This window comes from Halichoerus grypus, chromosome 5, assembly GCF_964656455.1.
Source record: "Halichoerus grypus chromosome 5, mHalGry1.hap1.1, whole genome shotgun sequence".
Taxonomy (NCBI): domain Eukaryota; kingdom Metazoa; phylum Chordata; class Mammalia; order Carnivora; family Phocidae; genus Halichoerus; species Halichoerus grypus.
In genome coordinates, this window is record NC_135716.1 from 118,961,041 (window position 1) to 118,978,283 (window position 17,243).

The 17,243-nt window shown below is 35.2% G+C and overlaps 1 protein-coding gene across 6 annotated transcripts in view; it reads left to right on the forward strand.

Annotated features, from left to right (window-relative positions):
- Nucleotides 1-17,243, forward strand: part of TTLL7 (tubulin tyrosine ligase like 7) — a 150,541-nt gene that overhangs the window by 53,285 nt on the left and 80,013 nt on the right. For all 6 annotated transcript variants that reach the window (XM_036089899.2, XM_036089900.2, XM_078072835.1 and 3 more), the window contains 5 exons: nucleotides 123-244; nucleotides 1,090-1,157; nucleotides 5,069-5,227; nucleotides 9,928-10,144; nucleotides 14,998-15,162. In XM_036089899.2, coding sequence (XP_035945792.1) covers nucleotides 123-244; nucleotides 1,090-1,157; nucleotides 5,069-5,227; nucleotides 9,928-10,144; nucleotides 14,998-15,162 — 731 coding nt within the window. The remainder of the gene's footprint in view (nucleotides 1-122; nucleotides 245-1,089; nucleotides 1,158-5,068; nucleotides 5,228-9,927; nucleotides 10,145-14,997; nucleotides 15,163-17,243) is intronic.

The following is a 17,243-nucleotide window of genomic DNA, read 5'->3' on the forward strand; positions in this document are numbered from 1 at the left end:
CTAATGGATATTTTGCAAATGAAATACTGTGAGATAAAATTTAAATATATCAAAAATGTTTCCACAATGAATATATTTCAGTAGTATTTTAATTTTCATTTCACTTAATCATTTATTTGCAGTTCGTTTAGTAATAGATGAAATGGGATTTATGAAAACTCCAGATGAGGATGAAACAAGTAACCTTATATGGTGTGATTCTGCGGTTCAGCAGGAGAAGATTGCAGAGCTGCAGAATTACCAGGTGGGGATTAATCATGACCAATTATTGGTTTTAGGAGAGTTATATGAATTCCATTATAATTTTACTTAGATAGGGTTCTTAATGTGTGGACATATTAAATTTCAGTTCTAACTTACCTAAATAGCCTGTTTTGTTGCTGTCCCGTTGTACTGACTCTTTGCATAAAAGCCTGAATTCCTTCCAATCTAACTTTTAACCTCTTTCCATCTTTAAGGAAGAATTAATAGGAGAAAACGCTTCCTACATGGGTGCTTTCCATTATGCTTAAAGACGAGTGACATGGAATAGATTGCACAGAGAGATCAGGAAGTGGAAATACCTTGTAATGTCTGCTATGTGTAACCTGGCTTCATTTATTTTTAGACTGTCAAACAAACATATAAAAAAAGAGACATCAAACTAAAAAGCCAAATACACAGAATTTTAGACAATCGACATTTTGTATAGTTTGTCAGTGTGGAGTGTAAGACAAAATTGACTATAGGAAACAAGGCCATTTTCATCAGTATTTCTACAATGCTTATCTGTATGAATATAGTAAATATAGAATACTAGAAGTAATTTGGACATTGAATCGCCAGTTATTCAACACAGAAAATTGTAACTTTAATAATCTGTGTAAACACCATTTTCTAATTTCTTAAAAAATTTACAATTTTATTCTTTGATTATTGTAGATTCTTTAATTCTGTAAAGTCATTGTAAGTCATTTAATTTTAAATGTTTTACATTAATAGTTTTTTTAAAACATTAAACTCAGAGGATGGATGTAACTCTATTATAGTATAAATGAATATATTCATTAAGTCCATGAGAATATTAATATTTACCTTTATATTTTCCAGAGGATCAACCATTTTCCAGGAATGGGGGAGATCTGTCGAAAGGATTTCTTAGCAAGAAATATGACCAAGTAATCTTCATTTTCTTATAATAGAGAAGACCTTCTCAAAGTTTGTTTTGAATATTATAGTGTATCTTTCACCAGGTTACATTGATTTGAAATGATATTTTGATGGAAGAGATAGAATTTTAGAGCTAGCAGGTCTTAGAAGTTTCCTGGTTCTTCCTTCATTTTGCAGAGGAGGTAACTTAGGATCAGAGAAATGAGTATCTTGCACAAGTCAAACAAATAGTTAATAGCAGAGCTGGAGCAGAATCCTGGTCTCCAGAATCTCAGGCTTCTTTTTTACTGCAATTTAGCAGCATAACACACTGTGTGTGTATGTGTATGTTCATCTCCTGGTTATTGAGCATCTGATGTGTGCCAGACACTATAGAGGTGCATTTGTGCACGCATATACACGTAGACACATGTGTGTCCCTACCCAGGGATATACGTGTGTGTGTATTTATCTCTGAAGAGACCACTATTTGGAGTAACAATCTGCTTTTATGGGAAAAACTGTTCACAGTTTCTCAAGTGTTACACCAAATGAACTGCAGAAATTTTATGCAATTTGTATTTCTGTGGATTAGGTTTTTTTAGTTTAAGGAAGTTGAGTGATAATTTGAGAAAATTTTTAAAAAAGAAAACTCAAACAGAGAAAGGTTAGTAAACTTGGTATGCAACTGAATATTTATATGCATCATGTGAAAGTTTACACACCCACTCACTCAACAAATATTTTTTGTGTGTCTACTATAGACTAGAGATTGCTAACAAGTAAACAAGACAGAGAAGGCCTGGTCCCTGCCTAGAACTCAAATTTTAGTAAGGGAGAAAGAGTGATACATATAATACAGTTTGATGGTACCACATTAGGGGAGAGCCAGTGTATGGCTGTGACAAGGATGATGACAGAGGTCATTTCTAGGAGGGCCCAGATGGTTTTCTGGAGAATTCAAATGCAAAATGGATATTGAAAAGTGTATAGGAGTTCACCCTTTGAGAAGAAGGCAAGGAGACTATAGGCAAAGACAACAGTGGGAGAAACTATATGGAGACTTAAACCAATATGATATGTTTGGGGAACTACTAAGCAGTTTCTGTGGTTTTATAGGGTGCCAGGAGGCTCAGTCTGAGATGATGCTGCAGATAAATGCAAAGGCCAGGCTGGGTACACCATGTTACTGTGTTTTATTCAATCATTTAATCATTGATTCTTTAATCTCTTTAACTATGCAGCAAATATTTCTGTTTATCCTGAGAGAAAGGAGAACTTTTTTAATGGGTTTAAGCAGAGAAATGTTGTTTTTGATACTCTTGGTGGGCCTGTAGATAACGGATTCAAAGAAGGGAGAAAGGAAGGAGGAAGCCCTAAAGGAGGTGATTGTCTACATCTGATAAACCAAAGGAGAGATAGTGGGAATGGGGTCGAGAAAATACTTCTGGAAAATAGGGAAGAGATAGAATTGACAGGACTGGAAAGCTGCTCTGATGTGAGACTCAAAGGGGAGGAGGAGAGCAGTGTCCAAAATGGCTTAGGAGATCGTGTAGGTGGGGCAATTTAGTAACACAGGGTTATAGGAAGAACAGACTTCAGAGGAAAGGGAATTCTCTCTGTAAAGTTTTGGACATGTGTTTCATTGAAGTCATTTACTTTCATCTAACATATTCATTAAATATCTATTATATACTGGGCAGTGTGCTGGCCTTTGGGCACATGAGGTGATCAAAATCAGATTTTTGGCTTTTACAACTTTGGGTTGCAACTGTGATAAGTGCAATGAAGTAGAGGTACATAGTTGTAAATCAGCGCACAGTGAAGGACTTCTGGCTGAGGGAGGCTTTGGAGAGTTTCCCTGAGGATGTGATGTGGAAGCCTAAATGTGAATGCTGAGTAGGAGTTTATCGGTGAAAATGGTAGAGAACAGCTTTCTGGGCAGGAAGAATAGTATGGTCATATGGTGGAAGAAAGCAGGAATAGTCAGGATACTGAAATAAAGCCAGGTGTAGCTGGAGCACAGAGACATTGATGGGAATGGGAGAGATTAGCTGAACGGTGATGGTTGGGATTATAGTCCTTATCCTAAATTCCACAGGAGAGGAGAGGTGGGGGTGAAGCTGTTAAAATGACCATATTTGCATTTTGAAAAGATCATTCTACCTGCTTTGTAGAGAACAGAAGTCGGTATGGTTGGGAGAGGCAAGAGGGTTAAATGTAGACCCATTAGTAGCTATTACAAATAGGCAATTTCTCATTTTTATAGAACCCTTGGAATTTTCCTTAAGGAAAAAGGAATCTTCTATTAGATGGAAAGTTATGACCTATTTATATAAAAATAGAATTAACTAAATTACATGTTTAATATCATTTAGTAAATCCATGACAGCTATGAGCAGAAATTATTCCGTATTTCCAAATTCCTAAGACTGCATGTCTGTTTTGAAGCTATACATTTTTACGTCAAATGATTTGTGCTAGATTGCTAAATGGAATAAAGTATTTCTCTTGAATATATATGCATGCTTGGATTTTTTCCATATATATGTGAAAGAATGGTATCATTCATACTCTATGTGGTTAGTTTAAAATATATTATTTTAATTAAAACTTTAAATTGATCTAATTTCCTATCATTGTTAAAAATATAATAAATACATTTAAAGGTATTGGAAACAAAAACAAGGACATTAGCACTGTTACTGTGTTTCCTTTAGCTTTGTGTATATGTGTGTATGTGTGTTTTCCAAACCAGTCAATGTTAGCCTATTTTGTATTGAGATTATTTAGCTTATTGGCTTATTCTGGATTTGACAGGTGGAGTTGGTAATTATTTCCCTTCTCATCATGGAAATATAACTTTCTTAGAGGGTTTTCTTGAAAGAGCACTTGAAATATAACCATAGGAACCTACAGTTGTGGAGGCCAAGTGGCTTATATATTCCATACCCTAGTTTTAGAATGTAGGCCCCCTCTGTGCATCCCATGTACTGTGGTCCCATTTTAGATTTTACCAATCTCATCTGGAGACAATATCTCCTTATCTATAAAAGACTTGCATACATTTATTAAAAGGACCTTTTTTTGAAATAATCAGATTTTCTTTAATAGATAAAATTTTAAAATATTTCTTCTAATTTCTTCATTTTTATTGGGAATCAATATGTACAAATGGTTAATATTTGGGATTAATCGAAAGTAAACATTTTATACCTAGTTTTATCCTTAAGTTATGTATCAAATAGGCAGCCTGATTAGTAGCAAATATAAAAATATAAGGACATACATTGTAGCCATAAAACCACATGTATAGGCATATGTAGTTCATGTTAAAACAAAACAGAACAAAATTTCTAGTATACTCAGAGGCTCACATGGTTTTCTCAGAAAAGTAGTTAAACTTCAAAAACAGTGTAGTAAAAGTTGATCAGAACTGCTCCTTATGGGTGCCTCAGAGGACTTAAAATTATCTTTAAAGAAGCAACATGAATGGTACCTGGCAGTGAACTATTTCCTGCTACCCAATCTCTCATCCCAGAGGCAGAGTTAATGACTATTTCCACATGTTACCTTGCCATGTATGTCTTTATTGCACTTACCACATTGTATTTAATAGCCTATATGTAAATTCCTTAGGGTAGAGACCATATTAATTTATCTTAATATCTCTAGTGCCTAGCATATAGTATATACTTGAATGATCTATCAATATATTAATTAGTACATAGGACAGAGAATCTTGTCTGTATTTTTCACTGATGTATCCCCTGTGTCCAGAATAATGCCTAGCACATAGTAGGTGCTTTATAGACATTTGTTGAATGAATCAGTAAATGAAGAACTGGTGGGAATTTAAATCCTTGTGATGTCAGTAGCACAAAGAAAATTTAGAAAAGTTTGAATAGAAATTACTTTTCATATTATCTCTAATTTACAGAATGATCAAGTCCCGGCCTCTGGATTATACCTTTGTTCCTCGAACATGGATCTTTCCTGCTGAATATACGCAATTCCAGAACTACATGAAAGAATTGAAGAAAAAAAGAAAGCAGAAAACTTTTATAGTAAAACCAGCTAATGGTGCAATGGGTCATGGGTAGGTATTTTTCACCCAGAACATATAAAAGTTTAAAAAAAAATTGGGCAAAAAGAATAAATGTGAGCGTTCACTCATGGTTGAATATGAAAAAAATAATAAAATGGGTCTCTATTGCTTTTTTGGAACTAAATACTTATTGAGCCATTTTACCCTGTCCCACAGGCTTCCGTTACTCAATTTAAAGATTAAATCAGTTGAAAGACTTTAATAGGAGACAACAAAACAGAGAAAAAAAATGTTTTCTAATTTTTTCTTAAACATAAAATTTGTATTTATAATAATTTTAGAGTAAGCTTGGAGGGTAAAATTCAGTTGATATGGTAGAGCTAAATTGACTTGGAGAAAAAAATGGTAAGGTAGTTACTCTTTCAATAGCTAGAAATTTAAAGCAAAATAAGTATATCCTCTTTGCTTTACGTATGTTTTTTTTCTTTATGGAGCCATGGTGATTGAATTGAGAATGAGTAAAACACATTTTAAGCTAAAGTACCACGAACTAGACGTGTTAGCTGAACATAGATTACACAACTTAATATTCCTGTGTCCTTTTGCTTTCTAATGTTCGTTTTCTGCAATGTACGTTTTCAGAGAAAATGTGGCTGAGGCTGCTTTTATTTTTTTATTTTTAAAGATTTTATTTATATATTTGTCAGAGAGAGAGAGAGAGGGCGTACAGGCAGGGGAAGTGGCAGGCAGAGGGAGAAGCAGGTTCCCTGCTGAGCAGGGGCCCGATGCGGGACTCAGTCCCAGGACCCCAGGATCATGACCTGAGCCAAAGGCAGACACTTAACCGACTGAGCCACCCAGACATCCCGAGGCTGCTTTTAATAAAAACACATATGTTATTTTAATCTTCTGATTTATCATTTTATCATTACTTATTGTCCTTGTCTCTTGTAACAGTTTTTCTCTTAAAGTCTATTTTGTGTAATACTGGTTTACCACTCCAGTTCTCTTTTGGTTACTTTTGGCATGGAATATCTTTTCCATTTGTTCACTTTCAAGTTATTTGAATCTTTGAATCTAAAGTGAATCTCTTGTAGACAATGTGTGATTGGACCATGGTTTTTTTTATACATTCTGCCAATGCTTGTCTTAGTTGGAAAGTTAATCCATTTGTAATTATTGATAAGGAAAGACTTACTTCAGCCATTTTGCTATTTGTTTTCCATGTCTTAATATAGTTTTCATTCCTCAATTCCTCCTTTTCTACTCTCTTGTATATTAGATATTTTCTTATGTGCCATTTTAATTTTCTTGTCATTTCTTTTACTATATATTTGTGAGTTTTTAAAAAATTTTATTATTTTTATTATTTTTTTTCAGGAATAGAATTTATTGACTCATCACTTACATACAACACCCAGTGCTCATCATAACAAGTGCTGTTCTTAATACCCATCATCCATTCAGCTCATCCCCCACTCACCTCCCTCCATCAACCCTCAGTTTGTCCTCTATTTTTAAGAGTCTCTTATGGTTTGCCTCCCCCTCTCTCCTTCTCTTTCTTTGCCACTTCACAAACGTTCATCTCTTTTGTTTCCTAAATTCCCATATGAGTGAAATCATATGGTATTTGTCTTTCTCTGACTGACTTATTTCACTTAACATAATACACTCTAGCTCTATTCACTTCCCTGCAAATGGCAAGATTTCATTCTTTTTGATGGCTGAGTAATATTCCATTGCATATATATACACCACATCTTCTTTATCCATTCATCAGTCAGTGGACACTTGGGCTCTTTCCATAGTTTGCTATTGTTGATGCTGCTGCTATAAATATCAGGGTGCATGTACCCCTTTGAATATGTATAGGAGTTTTTTTTTTTTTAATGGTTTCCCTGGGATTATAATGAACACCTCAATTTATAATAATCTTGTTTAGATTAATATCAACTTAGTTTCAGTAATAAAACAAAAACAAAACAAAAACCTCACTTTGCTTCTATATAGCTCTGTCCCTCTTTATATTATTATTGTTACAAATTACATTTTCATACATTGTGTGCCCATCAACATAGATTTATAATTATTCTTTAATGCAGTTGTATTTTAAATAATATAGGAAAAAAGAATAGTTACAAATCTAAACTACATTAATAGTGACTTTCATATTTACATATATAGTCACCTTTACCTGGTGTTTTTTATTTCTTTGTGTGGATTTGAGTTACTCTCTAGTGTCCTTTCATTTCAGTCAGAAGAATACTCTTTAGCATTTCTTATAGGCCAACTATACTAGCAACAAACTATCAGTTTTTATCTGGGAATGTCTTAATTTCTCCTTCAATTTTGAATACTTTTGCCAGATGTAAAATTATGGGCTAGCAGGTTTTGTTTTGTTTTTTTCCTCTGTCTTTCTGTCAACACTTTGAATATATCATCTCACTGCCTTTGGTCTCCATTGTTTCTGATGAGAAATCAGCTATTTACCTTATTGAGGATCCATAGGATGTGATAAGTAGCTTTCAAGATTGTCTTGGCTTTTGACAGTTTTAGCATAATATGTCTCAGTGTGGATCTCTTTGAATTTATCCTACTTGGAGTTCATTGAGTTCTTTGGATATGTAGTTAATGTTTTTCATCAAATTGGAAAGTTTTCAGCCATTAATTCTTCAAATATTCTTTCTGTCCCTTTCTCTCTCTCCTCTCCTTTTGAGATTCCCATTATGTGTATATTGGTATTCTTAATGGTGTCCCACAGGACTCTTAAGCTCTGTTCATTTTTCTTCATTCTTTTTTCTTTCTGTTCCTCAGACTACTCATTCTCAGTTGACTTACCTTCAAGTTCATTAATTTTTTTTTTCTGACTTCTTAAATCTTCTGTTTAGCCTCTCTAATGAATTTTTTGTTTCAGTTATTGTATTTTTAACTCCAGAATTTCAGTTTGGGTCCCTCCACTCTTCTTAAAAACAACAACAACAACAACTCCTATCTCTATTGATATTCTCTATTTGGTGAGGTATCATTTTCATGGTTTCCTTCAGTTCTCTCCATATGGTTTCCTCTAACTCTTTGAACAGATTTAAAACAGTTGATCTAAATAATTGATTGTGTAGTAAGCCCAATGTCTATCTTTCTATTAATTGGTAACTTTCCTGTGTATGTGTCATACTTTCTTTTTTCTTTGCATGACTCATAATTTTTTGTTGAAAGCCAGACATTTTGAATGTTATAATGTAGCAACTCTGGAAATCAGATTCTCCCCCCTCTACAAGGTTTTTTGTTACTGCTTGTTATGGTTGCTCTTTATTTGTTTAGTAATCTTTCTGAAATAATTTTGTGAAGTCTATATTTTTTGTTGTGTGTGGCACTCAAGTTCCTGTTCTGCTGGGTCAGTGCTCAGCTAGTAAGCAGACAGAGATTTGTAACCAACAAAACAAAATAAAACAAGAAAACCTCCCCCAAAACCCAAACTCCCAGTCCTTGCAGAAGGGGTGTATGTGTGTGTTGGAACATGCCTTGAACACTCAACTAGGCAGTTTATTTTTTTATTTTTTTTAATTTAATTTTATTTTACTATGTTATGTTAGTCACCATAGAGTACATCATTAGTTTTTGATGTAGTGTTCCATGATTCATTGTTTTCATTAACACCCAGTGCTCCATGCAATACATGCCCTCCTTAATACCCATCACCAGTCTAACCCATCCCCTCACCCTCCTCCCTTCTAAAACCTTCAGTTTGTTTCTTGGAGTCCATAGTCTTTCATGGTTCATCTCCCCCTCTGATTCCCCCCCTTCATTTTTCCCTTCCTTTTCCTAATGTCCTCCATGCTATTCCTTATGTTCCGCAAATAAGTGAAACCATATGATAATTGACTTTCTCTGCTTGACTTATTTCACTTAGCATAATCTCCTCCAGTCCCTACTAGGCAGTTTAAAACTCTGCCCTACTCTTCATTTCCTGCTTGTGCAGAGCCTGATGGTTAGCCAGAGGTAAGAGCTTAGGTAGGGCCTTTCAAGTCTTTCCTGAGCATGCACTTAGCCTTGGGCATGCACATGGCATTCTAGATTTCCAGAAATATGTCTGAACTTTTCAAAGCTTTTATTTCCCAAAGATTCTCATACTTCAGTTTTTCTTCCCAATATTTTTAGTTAGTATCTTGTTTTCCCCAACCTTTATTGGTTGTCATAGGCAGCAGGAACTAATGCATTTGTCTTTAAATGTTTTCAACAAGCTCCGCCGCCCCCCCCCCCCCCCAAGTAGCTGCCTCAACACTAGGAGAGTTCTGAATTAGGCAAGATAGGAGCAGTCCTTGAGTTCCTTCAGGGAGCCACCAGACAGGTAAAACAACAACAATAACAACAACAAAACTACCACAAGAACAGGGTCTGTTCTGCTCCCTCCAGAACCAGGACCTGTACTGGGAACATGGGCTGTTGTTCAAGGCCATTGATAAGTTGAGGTTGGGGGATGGGACCAGAGTAAGTTAAAATGCCACAAAGCTCTTTTACATAGATTAGGCTTTTTTTTTGATTAAGTGTTCCCTGGTTGTTATAAGCTTTTGGTCAGTTTCTAGGTTTCCAAAAAAGTTGACTCTGACAATTTTTTGGCTGTTTATTGCATTTGTGGAGGGACAGACTTTGGAGTTCCCTACTCCACCATTTTCCTCTTGAGTATTATGTGTAACTTTGTAAACATCTTGACCCCATATCAAATTAGTCATTTAATTCTTTTTTTTTTAACATAGGATTTCTTTGATAAGAAATGGTGACAAACTTCCATCTCAGGATCATTTGATTGTTCAAGAATACATTGAAAAGCCTTTCCTAATGGAAGGTTACAAGTTTGATTTACGAATTTATATTCTGGTGACATCATGTGATCCACTGAAAATATTTCTCTACCATGATGGACTTGTGCGAATGGGAACAGAGAAATACATTCCACCTAATGAATCTAATTTGGTAAGTGATACCAGACAGAATATATGGTTTTATTCATTTGTTCAACTTGTACTTTTTAGAGCATGCATTGTGTGTAAAGATTACATGAATCAAAATACCTCTTATCAGGTTTTTATAGTCAGGAATTGTGTATATAAACAAGACTGCTTCTAATTTAGAGACAGATTTGTGAAAATTAGAAAAAAAAAAGGTGTCTCCTCCAGCAGGCTAAATTAGGAGAGGGCACTCCCTTTGGGTGCTGTGAGCACAAGGATGGATTTCAAAGCACATGTGTATGTAGTGGCCTTGCATAGAAATGACATGTACACATGTGTATACAGTGGCCCTATATAGAAATGGATTTCAAAGCACATGTGTATATTCTTTGGCCCTGGATGGAAATGATTTATTTAGAAATGTAAATAAAAATAATAATCTCATTGAGAAGTACGGACAGAGTGTCATGGAGTTGAGTATAGGGATAGTTTATGTTTAGCTTCTCATGGAGGAGGTGGTATTTGAGCAAGCTTTATATGACAGGTATGGTTTAACATGTAGGATGTGGGAGAAAATATTTGAAACAGAGAAAGTGAGAGTTATCAGAAAGTAGAGTTATTAATTTGTCACTTTGCACAAAAGAAAACATGGTAAATTTACATTGACCAAATGTAAAGTAGAGACATAAATTGGTAGTTTCTGTGTGTATTATAAAATCTATTAAGTGGAACTTTCTGTAGATATTTTTCCATTAAGATTTCCTTTATGCAGCCATAACTCATTGATGAAAGTCATAACTGCAGTTTATGGTTTATGAAGGTCAAACTGTAATTTATTATGATAATTTATCATGAGAGTCACAAACTTTATTATCCATACTTAAAAGTTTAGTTAACCTCTACCCTATTTTTGGACCTACTAATTATAGTAAAAATTATATTTAATTAAGTATTATTTCCCATTTTGTCAAAAGCCTGGTTATTGTTCTTCTCCAATGTTATGCACACAATTAACTGCACTAAAAGTGGTCTTAAGGCGGCACCTGGGTGGCTCAGTCAGTTAAGCATCTGCCTTTGGTTCGGGTCATGATCCCAGGGTCCCGGGATCGAGTCCTGCATCAGGCTTCTTGCTCAGCGGGGGAGCCTGCTTCTGCCCCTCTCCCCTGTTCATGCTCTCTCTCTCTCTCTGTCTGTCTTAAATAAATAAATAAAAATTAAAAAAAAATCCTAAAAGTGGTCATATTTTAAAAATTACATGATGACTGTTCATAAATGTTACTATGTTCAATTAATGAAAAATACTGTAAACCTGGCAAAGGAAGAATAAGGGAACTGTAAAAGTTTTCACTGGAAAGGAAGATAAAGGAAAGAATCATCTCTTTAAAGGTCATAAGGTGTGAATATATCCAGTCACCAAGTAATATTTGAACTCTACTGGATTCTAGGCATTGTGCTGGTTTTGGAAAAACAGTGACCAAGACAGCTATGGTGCTTGACCTCTCAAAAGCAACAGTCTAGTGGGGAGGCAGAAAATAAAATAAGCAATTATAATACCTGATGGTAAGTGTAATGGTCTAAGACACTGAGGGGGCGATGGCAGTGCATAGCAAGGGCGTCTAACCCAGCTGGAGATGAAGTTTAGAGAGGGAGTTTATAAAGTGAAATATGAATAATGGAGGGTTAGCCAGGTCGGGGCAGGGCGGAGTGGGGTGGAAGTCCATAGAGAAAAATGGCCCAGACTTATGGTGCGTCTGGAGAAAGCACTCATACTCAATATGGCTAAATACAGACCATGAAGGGGTGGGTATTCAGAGATGAGGATGAAGAGCCTAGAGAACAGATCCTTCAGGGCTTTTTAGGCCATGTCTAGGATTTTGGAATTTAACCTAAGAAGAAGGGAAGCATTGAAAGATTTTAAAGAAGGAAAGAAGGAATGAGATTTTTGTCTTAAAAAGGTCACCTGGGGACGCCTGGGTGGCTCAGTTGGTTAAGCAACTGCCTTCGGCTCAGGTCATGATCCTGGAGTCCCGGGATCGAGTCCCACATCGGGCTCCCTGCTCGGCGGGGAGTCTGCTTCTCCCTCTGACCCTCCTCCTTCTCATGCTCTCTCTCTCTCATTCTCTCTCTCTCAAATAAATAAATAAAACCTTTAAAAAAAAAAAAAAAAAAAAAAAAAAAGGTCACCTGGTCTGTATGTGGGGAATGTGAGAGATGGATGTAGTTGTAGATGAATGGGAGAAGTGAGGATAAGGGAGAAGCTCTTTTCTAGTCTAACCACATGTGAGAGGAAAGATGGCCTTATCTGAAGTAGTAGCAATAGGACTATACGAACAATAAGAACATAGATTTAAGATATATTTATGGTAACATGGATAACATTGATATACTGACAGGTTGGATTTATAGAATGAGGGAAAGGGAGAGAGAAATTGAGGATAAAACTCAAGAATTTTGGCATTGGCCAGTTGGGTGGATGATGTATTATTGACCGTGATAGGATATATAGGGGCTATTAAAGGTCTTGCAGGAAGCTGGTGTGTTTGGTTTGACATGCCTGTGCAGCCTCCAAATGGATCTATGCTATAAGCATTTGGATGTATAGCATAGGTCTGGAGTTCAGATGAGAGAACCAAGCTATAGACCTAATTTGAGACTTGTCAGCTCTTAGATTATAATTAAAATAATTGGTGTGGATAAGAATGGGTTATAATACATTGTAAGGCAGATAGTCATGTTTTGAGAGAAAAGAGTTAGGGAAGACATAGGAAAGGATAAGACTTGTAAGCTCATTTAAGTGATTTATTTTAATATCTTAAATTATACGTATGTGATTTGCTTAAATACACTGGATTAGGAGATCGTAAGGAAAGTCTGGGAGTCAGGAAACGTAACCTCTAGGTCTCACTTTGCCAAGTGCTTTTGAATCACGTAATCTTGTGTCTTTGGTTCACGTGTACAAAGAATGATCTTCTCCTATATAAGTGTCAGTGTTCCTTATATATCTCTAAAATTTAAAAGTTCACCTTTTTCAACTCCACGATCAAATTCCTAGATTAAGATATGAAAGAGTAAAAAAAAAAAAAAAAAGAAATATAAAATTTTATCTAAAGTGAGATCACAGTTATGTAAAAGGTAAGCTTCAGAAAAAAAGGCTGGAAAAAAATAAATCAGAATGCTCTCACTGGTTGGTTTTGGATGGCATACTATTGCATATTTGTTTCTTTCTTCCTATTTCCAATTTTTAAAATAGTGAGCATGTATTTTGTGATGAGCTGTGTGTATGTATAAGAATTAAATATTGGTAAGCTACATATAAGAAGATCATAAGACAGAGAATTTCAGGCATTGAAATATAATAGCCATTTATTTTTTGCTACCAGTGTAGCAGTTGGCCAGTTTTTGAAAAGTTTTGTATAACCCAATTCATTGTATTGAGCCTATATGCTAAAAAATAGGGCAGAGAATAGTTATATACTTTTCATTCCTTGCAGGCTGCTGTTTGGTTTATAGCTGTCTTCACTGCTTATGGCCAATGTCCAACTGGCAATGAACTGCTTAGAAGGGGATTTTTGTTGAGGTAGATGTGAAACTGGAATTTCCAATCCTACTTACAAAGATACTGTTTTAAGGAAAATGCACAGTTCCATTTTTTACTCACTTTTTCACTAGGATAGCTAGAGTTTTTATTACTGCTATTATTATTTATTTTTAGAAATTCTTGCCAAATGGAGAGCTCCTCAATAAATTATTTTCCAACTCTTTAAATTGAAAAATGATTTATATTTTGGAAACTAGGAAATGCTATAGTTTGATTAATTTCCTTTTTCTTCAGATCAAGCACTTACAATTAGACAAGCATAAGATTTATGCTCTTTCTTTTAAATATCACTTAATTTAAAGCTTTTTCTAAGTTTCATTAGCGTAGGGACTCTGTCTATCTTGTTTATCTATGTATCCACGGTGCCCAGTACCAGTTCTGCAGATAGGAAGTAGGTGCTCCTTAAATATTGTTGAATGAATGAAAAAATAAATTCTTAGTTAGTGATGGGCACATGGGTTCGTAAACAACATGTAACTCAAATGATCACTTCTGCACATTTACTTCAAAGATTTAGGTTTGATGAATGTTTATGCTAGATTGATAAGGAATCATTAGATGTGTATTAGTTGACAATTACGAGAGGATTAAAATTTTGGATTCTGTTTCAGGTTATTTGAGGATAACAGTATCAACAAATGTAAAAGTGTAAAGAGACTAAGGCATAACAGCTCCAGTAAGGAGTACTGTAAATTTACTGTTAATCATTTAGACTCTGCACAGCGTGTGTAGTGCTTCTGTCTGCTGATTCGAATTGCGCTCTGTCTTGTGAATGAGTTCAAGTGGCCTCCCCGTCCCCGTGGGAGGCAGAGGTTGTGTTTGGTAGTCCTGCCTTTTGATTTATGCTACTTACTTGAGATATCATTTTTTACTTTTCTTTGAAAAAAACATAGAATTCTCTCTCAGAAAATTCTCTTCCCAAAACAAATTTGGGTGAGAACTGTCACTAAAAATATTAAAAACAAATTAACAAAAACAAACTGTTTTTCTTGCTTAGCAGTGTGTAATTTCACAGTTTCATGCAATTATTTTAATGCTTTCTATAGTAGATATATTTTGAATAATATATAAAGTAACTTTGTAGATGACTACATTTGTAATCCTTTTATTGGAAATGTGCCATTCCATTTAATTTGAAAATTATCTAAATCATGATGAAATTGTCGATCTGTATATTTTAAACTTTAAAATTGTCTTTCATCTTTGGTTGCTTTATGTTCTGTGAAACCTCATAGTTCTAGAGTCTCATAGGTGATAACTTTCGTTCTTACTTGTTACAGACCCAGTTATACATGCATCTAACAAACTACTCCGTGAACAAGCACAATGAGCGTTTTGAAAGGGATGAGACTGAAAACAAAGGGAGCAAACGTTCCATCAAGTGGTTTACGGAATTCCTACAAGCAAATCAACATGATGTTGCTAAGTTTTGGAGTGATATTTCAGTAAGATTATACCATTTTCACAATTATAACTGTCTTTCCTCAGATTAATTTAAAGGATCATCAGCATTTTAAATAAAGAACAGATTACATTAGATTGGGCAAATAAACTATTTTCATGAAGGAAGTGGGAACTGTGACAGAACTTGATAAGCAGTATTTTTACTGCTAGGATGGGAGAGAGGGAGTTCTAGGTGCAAACAAAAGCATAAGTAAAGGCATAGATGTATGAAAATAGTGATAAGTGGCCCAGGTTGGCACATATGGTATTTTTGAGAATTTTGTGGGGACTTATGGCTGAAAAGATATGTGGAGGCAAAATTTTAGGTCTGAAAATCAAGGCTTCGCTTGATAGGCAGTAAGGATTCATTCCTTCCAGACTTTAAGGGAGGAGAGTAATAAGGCCAAAGACTATGAATTTGAAAGATAAATCTGAAAATGGGTATAGTACAGAACAAGAGTAGATAGAGGAAGTCACCTAGTGGTAGTTTAAGTGAAAAGAATGGCCTGAAATGAACCACAGTAGAAGAGGTGACAGTGAGGTCAGCATTGAAGTTAACTGAATGTCCAAAATCAGGGAGACGTATTCAGACATTCCTCTGCAGTTTTAAGGAGGAATTATAGGGAGAATGGGTTTGGCTTTATCTGAAATAGAGTAGAAAGGAATTTATTTTGAGAAGATCTAGAGCCTGGTTTTATAGGTGACGGAAAAGAGTTCTATTCATTCATTTCATTCAGTCATTCAGTAAACATTTAATGAACCCATAATATATGCTTGTTTCTGACTGATAATCTGAAGATTTTTATAAGATACAGCTCCAATCCTCAAAAAACTTAGAGTTTGGTAGAAAAGACCCACACAGAAGTTGTTAATAAAATGTAAGCACATACAACAGCAGAGCCATGCCCTGGATTCTGTGGGAATGTAGAGGAAGACCACATATAGTAGCTTTCTGTGGGTGGAGATTGGAGGAGGGCTTTCTGGAGGCATTAACACCTGGACTAAATTGTTAAAAGGTCATGAGGCTATGATAATGAGTTCTACTGGAGATTTATTGAACTTAAAATGTTTTTTCAGGTAGAAAGATCAAGCAGGCAGTTAAAAGTGTATATTTGGGGTGTGATTGATAATTAAAGCCATGGCAGTGGATGGCATTGCAAATGATAAGGGTAAAGAGAGAAAAGGAAGCAGATCTGAGAAGTTAACCTCGGTGAAACCGACCCTTTCTTAATCTTAGCAGAAGTATCACAATGGTATTCAAAGTTAGAAGAGGACTTAATATGATAGGACTATGCAATATGATTTAGCTTTCCTTTCGGGACAAATACTATATAACTTAAGTAAATCTACCATGGAAAATGGACACGAAAGTTCATAGTTGAATTTGGTTCTCTTGAGAAAATCAGAAAAATCAGCATCATTATATTTATCCTTTTGTTGTTTTGTTGGTTGGTATTTTTTACACCTTATTTTCTATATCACAGAATGTAAATCCAGAGACCCTTGGGTGTTAGACAAGTAAAAAGGAGTGAAATGGTCTGGATAGAAGTAAATAGGGTGTGCTGGGAACTGTGGTAGTTTGAAAAGCGTAAGACATCTGAAGGGGTGGACACTACTCAGCACCAGTCTTTTGGTGCCCCATGGTATTTTGGGCCCAATATGGCTTGTTCTTCTAATTTGTCAGTGGAAGCTCTAAGTCTCTTGATTTATAAATATTGGCAACACATTCAAAACTTTTTAGAAATTCAGGGGCTCCAGCAAAAATGTTTGTCAACTGGATTTTGTAAGAGGCCCACCAACTTGTTAACTTTCTAGTCTATCTTCCTGATAGCCTAAATACATCCAAACAAGAACTTTGATTACGATAATGCTGTGTTTATTTATCAACTTATTTATTCTACCAATGCCAATTTTACAGAAATTCAAAAAAATATTTTAATAATGATAGTTTATTATCATAGCAGGTTAGATGCATCGAAGGGGTGAAATTTGTTATTTTGGGGCAATAGCTCATTGACGGAAGATCATTCATGATGATACCTGGATGATTTAATGAATGGATCATTTGATGAATAGCTCAGTG